Raw genomic sequence first — 8,923 nt, 5'->3', positions numbered from 1 at the left:
CGCCCATTTTTCGCATGCAGTGGAAAAATAGCTAGTAAGGCTTTTGAAACACTGAAAAAGAAAGCAAGAGGGGCATTCAGTGCCATCAAATGAAAAACCGAATTTGGTGCACCAATTCAAACCTGCTCAGAATCTGCAGATCAATACTTAAACCCATGTATTATATTGCCACAATACTGGAATAGCCAGCCAGTTACAACCCTGCATTGAAAGCTCTGCAAATCAGTACAGAAATGCCCCGAACTCCACATACAGGGCAGGATTAAGCCAATATCTTCTAAAATCCAAAAATGAGCCATCAAATTTTAGAAGCATTTATAAACCTCCAATCCCAAATCTTACCATTATAAATGCCCTGGGCTGAGCATGGAGAAAAATCCCCTCCGTCTCACATCAGCAAACACCACAAAGCATCAGGACGGCTCTCAACTAATCTGGCCCGACTAAATTACAACCAAACAAACTGAAAAATACGAAACATATTGGACTGAATAAGCCAAATCCCAAAGTAAATTAGAGGCATATTTGCCTCTAAACAGACGGTACATGTTGGCAGGCTACCTTAACACTGTGACTGATCCTAAACTGAGGAAATCCTTGATAAGCTACAGACTGAGCGAACAGAGCCTGGCAGCAGAAACAGGCTGCCACGGACAGACCTGGCTGTGTTCAGTCTGCCCCAAAGGAGAAGGAGACAGAGCCGTGCCTCCTCCTGCATTATACAAAACAGGAGCACATTAGAGCGGGATACATTCCCAGATTATACCGCAGTTTTAAAAATGTTCCCCTAAGTGATCAAAGGCAGTATATTTTGGGGGAAAGAAGTGAGCTGCTGGATATATCTTCACCTGTCAAGCAGAGAAACAGAGAGAAGAGAGGAGAAGAGAGAGGAGAGATGTACTGCAGGGAAAGAGTGAGATAGGAAAGGAGAGTGAAACAAATTACTGTAGGAAGACAGAAAGTGAGGGAAAAAGTGACAGAAAGAGAGAAACAGGGATAGAAGCTATGGAAGAGATAGATGAGGAGGAAGAAGCAGAGGAGGACAAGAGAAAAAGACAAGGGCAAGAACAGAGAATGAGAGAAATTTGAGAGTTTGGTGGTATAATTACAGAGTAACAACTACACATGTGCAATAAAATCTCTAGATCTTGTGCTTCTAATGCAATTTCATATGCAGTTGTATTTTTTTTTATGTACATGAACATTATAATTACTGAATGTCATTAGTGTGCGTGCGAGAAACCAGTCAAATTTACAGAGATTAATAATGAAGTCAGGCTTATCTGATCTAGTGGGAGAAAGAGAGAAGAGAGGGAGGGAGAGAATAATAGAGTGAGAGAGAGAGAGAGAGAGAGAGAGAGAGAGAGAGAGAGAGCCTAATGACACCAATCAGACAGCATTAGCAGAGCAGAGACCAGTAATTGGACCCGTGAAGTGTGACTCATCGACAGCTAGCAAGGCCGAGACACACACACACACACACACACACACACACACACACACACACACACACACACCACCAGTAGCCACGGCCACCACCCTCCCTCCCCCTCACTCTTACACACACACACACACACACACACCGGCACAAACACACCCACGCACATCCACACACACTCTCCCGGCTTGACATTCACACTGTGCTTCCAGCTACGCCGCGTAAGAGCTCTTTCCTGCTCCATCGCTCGCCATAACAGTGAGAGAAAAAGCACCTTTTCAAACATTTCCAGACTGAGAATCACTTAGTAACACAGAGTGCCGTCTCTCCTGTGAGCGACACTCCAAATGTCCTTCGGTTCCTGTCGCAAACTCAGATGAATGCTACAGCGAAGCCGGCAGATGTAGGCAGTTATGCCTTGATTTTCTAAAAGAGGTAGGTACAATACGACAGGCATGACTGCGTGATTTCTTTCAACGGGGTTGCATTACAATAATTTTGAAGGCGCGAAAAAAGTTCAACCTGGTGCCATCGGGAAAAGCGAGAAGTTTTTGAAAAGACGTATCATTGAAAAGGACGAATTGAAAAGGTGATGGAAATGTGGCTGAAATGGCCCATTAGAAGCCTAGATTTTTTTTCTTATAGTATAATCATCCAGCCAAACACCAACATAGATCACAACCTTCAGTCTAACATCATGTGAGTTTGCACTTTAGCGGCCTCAGATGGCAACAGGCGGTAACTGTTGGAATTGTGAGGACTTGATTACCCAGAAATAATAAAGTGGAGTCAGCTAACTCTTCTTTGTGTCTGACTTTTTCTGGATGGAGTGTTTGCTCACTGTTGTTGGAGACATATTTGTGTTGCACTCTTACATTTCAAGTCATCAGTTACTGTGCATGAAGATTTTCTACTGGTGACGTGATACCAGATTTTCATTCCATTTCATTAAATTTCAAAATCTTGTGCAGCTTCAGTTATACCCATTAAGTATTCAAGACCCCTAAATATTCACACACTGTTTATTGTATCATGCTCTAATTGTGACAATTATCATGCACCCACAGAGGCTTGTAATGTGTTTATGATGCCAGTATAATGCCTTATAAGCGCCACCTCAATTATCATTTCATTCCATTTCATTAAATTTCAAAATCTTGTGCAGCTTCAGTTATACCCATTAAGTATTCAAGACCCCTAAATATTCACACACTGTTTATTGTATCATGCTCTAATTGTGACAATTATCATGCACCCACAGAGGCTTGTAATGTGTTTATGATGCCAGTATAATGCCTTATAAGCGCCACCTCAATTATCAGTACCAGCATAATAAAGAAAATGTATTTGGAGGAGCATCTTTAATGTCACACACAGAAGAGATATTGATGACAACAATTAGGTGGTAACAGTTCAGAATTTTCCTCTAAATCTCCAATACAGGTAAGAAAATGTTAGACAGTGTTCTTGCAATATTCTGTCCTGTTTCCAGAACTTCAGTCAGCATGAGATAAGCTGTTCATGGCTGGACAGTTAGTGCTCTTTAGCTGAAGACCATCCTTCAACACAACAAACATCTTAAGGTGTGTAGTGACAGTGGATCAAGAAATACATGAATTGTCATTTGTGTATATCGTGACTGAACAATAATTCTCCATACAAGCGTACCTCTGTGCTAAATTTCATGTGCCGCTCGCAGACTTTTCAAGACATTAGAAATGATAAAATCCATTCTCCACTTGCTCAGACTTCCCAGAGCTGCGTAGGTAGCCTGTTCTGAACCACCTTCCAAGCGGAAAGTTGCACAAGTCCATATCTCAGTTGTCTCAAGGCTTAAAATCCATCATTAACCTGTCTTCTCCTTCTATTTCTTTCATGACTCAAGTGGATTTAAAGGTGAAATCAATAAGGGATCAGGGATTTCACCTGAATTCACGCGGTGAGCCTGTTTCATGGGACGTGAGGTAAGAATGAAAACAGCAGTGCAGTGCATTTAACTCTGCAGTGGTAGTGGCCACTTCATCCTATTATACTGCTAATGTTATGTAAGGAATAATGTACAGTGAGCAAGTCTTGACAGCAAGTCTTGACAGGTTTTGATGCCCTGAGGGGACGTATTTTGCAACAATGACTGGCTTGCTGTACAATATCTCACTTATTATGCAGCTAAGCACCAGAGACATTCATTTGACACAACATATCTATATCTATATCTCCATCTATATCTATCTCTTTATCTATCTATACAGATACAGATATAGATATATAGATATATACATATATGTACAGTATATGTATATCTATAGATAGATATAGAGATAGATAAGTGTTTACATCTTAGCTTTTATTTGGTAGTTTAAGTGTAGAAAGATGGCAAGGTCAAAAGCGAAGAAGAGAGATGATATGTGACAAGCACCCAGGATGTCACAGTGATATAGCTACACCACTGCAGAACTGTAACCAAAGAAACTGTGGCAACCATCAACAGAGTTGTAACCAAATCTGTTGCTAGCATCCATGGCCACACTGTTTTCAGAATTGTAACCATAGAAACAGGGTCACAGTTCAATAAGAAATAGGCAGTATTGTGACATGGCTAATGGTTTCTCCAACAACCAGCTGAGAGAACATTCATGAGGGTTCTGTAAACTTCCAAACAGAGATTGCGTAATTAGCTTAGGCCTTGTTCAGGCTGCCAGCCCAAGTTCATTTTTTGAGATATTTAGATTGTATCTAGATTGATTTTAGAAAGTCTGTACATTTCTCATGCTTCTGTGTTGAAAAGCCATGTCGTCAGCATACGTAGTTACTGACCCCTACATTGCTGCCACAGCAACCCACGCTGATATTTTGGTGATGTCCGCACACAAATCCGATCTAATCACTTGCAAACAACAGTGCAGACAGTCTGTTGTAAAGGTCTGATTTGAGAAACAAATATGATTTGCCTGCAGTCTGAACAAGGCCTTAGTTTGTTCAATCTCCTTGCCACTTTGGTCGGTGATCCGCCATCATTTTGGTCTGAAACTGACCGTGAAGTGAATATCAAGATTTATCAATCACTGACGTATTACTTCTTCATGTGGTTGTTGGATGAGGAGGACGGTGATTCAGGCCCTCAGTCGGCTCAGTCTCCACAATGCTCAGCTTTAAACTTTCGTCTCTCTGTTCGCATCCCGCCATCTCTTCTTCTTCACGTAGTCTTCTCCGCTCTCCTCTGCCATCATTTTCACAGTCCATTGTTTCTTTTCTACTCATTCCTTCTGCTTGGCATTTAAGATGCACTCCATCAATCAGTTCTGTCCCATTACTTGCTCCTGTCCCGTTTTTACTTCCTGGATCAGTTCTGAGCACGCTCAGTTTATCGCTGGCCTTGGTAAAGTAGTTCTCTAAATCTGCTACAGGGCCCTTATCGGAGAACAGGTGGTCGAGGTATGCCTGGGCGTACTGATCTGAGGTGATCAGGTCCAGACTGGCGGAGGAGTACACAGGTGCTGAGGTGTTGTCTGGCCCAGAGACTCTCCTTTTTCTCCCTGTCAGTTAAATTAAGAAGTCAAGATAAGTACAGTTCAATTCAGCTTTTTTTCATCTGGCCTTTGCCAGTATGAAAATATTGCCAAAATCCCAATGAATTCAATTAACCTTTAATCATTTGGAGAGTGATTTCCAGTGAATACAAAACCTACATTGTTAGAGGAGTAAATACAAAAGGATAGATTCTAATATTACAAGGTGTTCCTCCATGAACTTTCCTCAATGTTTGACCATATCATTTGAACATTCTAAAATAGCATAAAAATGAGTCATTTTCTTTGACCTGTTTGCTGAATGTCTAACCTGTCTCTCTCTCCAAGGCAGACAAAGGGATGGTCACACTCTTTCCTGTCTCTTTGTCCATCACGGTGATTCCAGTCATGGCTCCCTCCTCCCCCAACTCACTGGGGAGTCCATGAAGATCCCCCCGACACTTCACCACGGAAACTGTATGGGATTTGTACTGCCTGATGGAATGGGAATTATGGGAGGAGAGAAAATGTCAATCAATAACCAACCACTTAATTAGGAAACATGTGGGGGCTTTGCAGGTGTTTGCAAATTTCTTTGCAAACACATCATCATGGAGGTCCATTGAAGAATTAGCTGCATGCAAGTCATGGCTAAGTATATACCAACTGTAGAAAGAAAGATAACTGAATAAAAACAAACTGTGGTGTAGAGTTAGGGTGCGGTAATGTTATAAGTACAAGTGAATAGTCTGATAAAGTGGCCTCCATTTGTTTCTAAATTTAGTTTGATATAACAAAGCTAACTTTGTTTCCTTCCTGGTCCCTAATCTAGAGTTGTAGCTTGGGACGGGTCATCTCATTCAACATGATTAAACTATTTGTTCTTGGCTTTGTTAACTAGCTGACTGGCACCTATAGCAAATTTATCAAAGCAACCTTCAGTGTTAATGTTAACATGCACAAAGCCACTCCATTAGATGTGTTTGCAGTGTCCTAATAACAGACCAGGCAAGTTCTCAGTTGACAACAGTACAGAAATTAGACAGTCCTAATACGGTTGCATTAAATTGGATCAGATTAGATTCAGTAAGATTAGAATAGACTAAATTAGATTAGACCAAACTGTCACGTGTTACCTGTAAGCTGGTATAATTTGAGTGAGGTCTTCCTGGTATTGCTCCAGTGCGGCCCTGGCAGCCAGGGGCTCAGCCTGGCCCTCCAGCCTGGCCAAGTGAACCAACATCTGGGTATGAAATGCTGCTCCGCTGGCCCACTGCCTCAGAGACCTGGAGAGATAGGACAATGCCAAGACCAAATTTACCACTCACTGACTTGTTTTTAGACATATTTCTGCAGATTCAATGCTCAAATCATCCCAACTCTAATCAACATCACTGTCCTGTGTTATTCTCTGCTAACTTCTGCTTTCTCTTTAAGTTTGACTTTTGTGTTCAGTCACCTTGAGTCACAGTCTCCCCTCAGCAGGCAGCTCTTCAGCTGCGTCAGAATGAGGCTAAACTGGGCCTCCAGTCTGACCGTGTCCTGGGTCAGTCTTCTGTGGTCAGCGAGGTTGATCCTGCAGCGTTTCAGATACTCCTCCATCACCTCCTGGAGCTCCTGGACTCTCTGCTGGAGTCACAAATTCATGCACAGATGAAGAATTATATGGCAGTCACACAGCCCTGTGGTAACACAAATTGAGCAGCAAGCCCTGAACTTTGGATGCCCAATTATAACTAGAGTGGAGGTGATGCTGGAATGCACTAGTGAATATATAAATATACCATGAATATACAGTACAGTAATGTAGTTTTTCTTCATTTACATATAAGCCTCTGAATCCTTACTTCCACTTTTATTTTTACAATTTATATTTATTGTTTTCTATCAGATTCTTTACCTGGCCTGATGACGATCCCGCTGACTTCCCGGTCACACCTGATGACCGCTTAGACGTATAGGCCATATCCATCACCATGGTAACCACCAGTCCCACGAGGCTGGCCAGACGGGGCTCATCAGAGAACGCCACCAATCGGCTAATCAGATCCTTCAGGTAGGCCGGTGCCCGGTTTCCCATGTCACCTTGCAGCTAGAAGAAGACAGATGAAAAGAGGAATTATTCACTAATACATTTGCAAATGATAAATGATGCTGCAGCTGATAATCAGTTTTACTTCAGTAATGTTTGTGCCACAGGGTACATTCACAGAACTGCAGCAACATAAAGGCATTACTGATGAAGTGTAACTCCGGCTTTCCATTTCAGACCATCTGTTTCAATAAATTAAAAATACTGTGAGGAGCAGACTGCACTCCTTCCTTTTTAAGATCAACTGTCAACAGCATTTTGTCATCATCGTATTTGTCCTTGTAGCCCACTGTATTGATTTTAACTTCTTTACAACCCCAAAAGGACCACATTCTTAATACTGAGTTGCGCCTCATTTTGCACAATGGATGTCTCAACTGTCTCAAGGCTTAAAAATCTTCCTGGATTCCCCTCTTCATCTCCACTTGCTCTTCACGACTGAATGGATTTAGAAGTAAAATCAGTGGGGACTCAACCACTCAGTCTTTTTGATGAGAGGAACAGGTTCTCATTTTGTTTTGTACAGTCAGTATACACTCTCACAAAGTTTTACCAACATTTTATTATCCCTCATACAAAATCATATTCAATTTATTTTTATCTTGTTTACCTTCCGCAGCTGCCCCTGGAGACGGGCCCTGGAATCCAAGCTCTCATCTTGACCGGTTAGGAGGAGAGGATGGACCACGGCCAAGTCGGGTGCAGCACCGCCCTCTAACATGGCGTCATAGAGACAACAGCCGATCGCCTCCTTCACTTCAGAAAGCTCCTCTTCTGATGACAACAGCTGACCCATAACTGGGTGTGTTCAAGTGTGTGTCTGTAGATATGGAAGGGCTGTCACTGATACACCAGTGGGATCCACCAACAAGAGTGCTTCTGTTTTGGCACTCAACTGAGAGAAAATTTTACTCAGATGATGATTCAGCAATTACTTTTGTAAACTTTTATACTTTTTAAAGAATTATATTTATTATATTATATTATAATTATCATATTACTTTTTTATTTAAGACGAACATGAATCAAAAACAGTTCACTACTATCTACTGAAAGTCAAAATTTAACAAAGCAGCTAAGGTATCTTTGGGTAGTAATTTGACAAAATCTTACCAAAAAAGTGAGTGTCAAAGAGTTTAATAAATTCTTGAATAAAATGCATCAGCTGAGGAAAAAACTAAAGTTTGGTTAAGTTTTGATAAATGATGAAAACAAATAGTTAAAGTGGACTCTAACTTTTAAACCCCACTGCAGTAACTTTTTATGTTAGCATCTGTGGACAAAGACAACAAAGACAGAAGGCACAGAGAATCTGTGATGAAATCTGCCATCCAGAAAAACAAACTTGACAGTCATCATCCTTATGCTGCTTATGATCCACTGACCTGCAGACATCTAATAGGTTAAGTAACATATTAATGTGACAACAAACCTTACAGTGCGGGATAGCAGTGCAACAGTAATGTCCTACACTGCCAGACCTACAACTACAGCCGGTTTATTTGCTTACTGCATGCATGGTAACACTGAATAGCCTAACATATCATCCTGTCACTTCAGTGGCATTACGCTCACATTGGATCTCTGTCTTACTGCAGTGAGTTGTGTATCAACCAGCCTTTTTGCCTCTTTTGTGCCTTGCTTCCTCCTTTGTTCCCCTGCGTGCTGCAGTAAAGAGATAAACCAAGACGACATGGGAGCAGAATGTAGGTCAGCTGTAAAACTAGACCTCCCCCTAGCTGCAGTGACCGCGTAATACAGCCATTGTGTCTCCAGTGTTGCTGGGAAGAGATTTACACAGTTTACACACATTATGCAAACCTCTTTCACATCAATGCCCCTGATAAAGAAAGACCACAGATCTCAGTTTGTTATGGCCCTGTGGTC

At 41.6% G+C, this 8,923-nt stretch overlaps 1 protein-coding gene across 8 annotated transcripts; it reads right to left on the bottom strand.

Moving 5' to 3' along the window:
* Positions 1-2,442: 2,442 nt before the first annotated feature.
* Positions 2,443-8,695, bottom strand: LOC115372990 (uncharacterized). Of its 8 annotated transcripts, XR_003929486.1 has the most exons (8): positions 8,469-8,678; positions 7,647-7,856; positions 6,845-7,036; positions 6,404-6,573; positions 6,081-6,230; positions 5,276-5,439; positions 2,749-4,971; positions 2,443-2,554 (listed from the first exon to the last, which is right to left on the bottom strand). XR_003929486.1 is itself a non-coding variant. In XM_030071178.1 (7 exons), the coding sequence occupies exons 2-7, from the start codon at positions 7,830-7,832 to the stop codon at positions 4,517-4,519; spliced, it is 1,317 nt and encodes a 438-aa protein (XP_029927038.1). In that variant the 5' UTR covers positions 7,833-7,856; positions 8,630-8,695; the 3' UTR covers positions 2,637-4,516. The 8 variants fall into 8 exon arrangements, 7 of the variants coding, with proteins under 7 accessions (XP_029927038.1, XP_029927036.1, XP_029927035.1 ...); XM_030071178.1 differs by lacking the exon at positions 2,443-2,554 and having other exon boundaries at positions 2,637-4,971; positions 8,630-8,695; XM_030071176.1 differs by lacking the exon at positions 2,443-2,554 and having other exon boundaries at positions 2,637-4,971; positions 8,150-8,678.
* Between the last annotated feature and the right edge of the window lie 228 nt (positions 8,696-8,923).

Source organism: Myripristis murdjan, chromosome 15 (assembly GCF_902150065.1).
Source record: "Myripristis murdjan chromosome 15, fMyrMur1.1, whole genome shotgun sequence".
Taxonomy (NCBI): Eukaryota; Metazoa; Chordata; class Actinopteri; order Holocentriformes; family Holocentridae; genus Myripristis; species Myripristis murdjan.
Note: the sequence above shows the minus strand (reverse complement) of the source record. Positions and strands in the feature narration are given on the sequence as shown.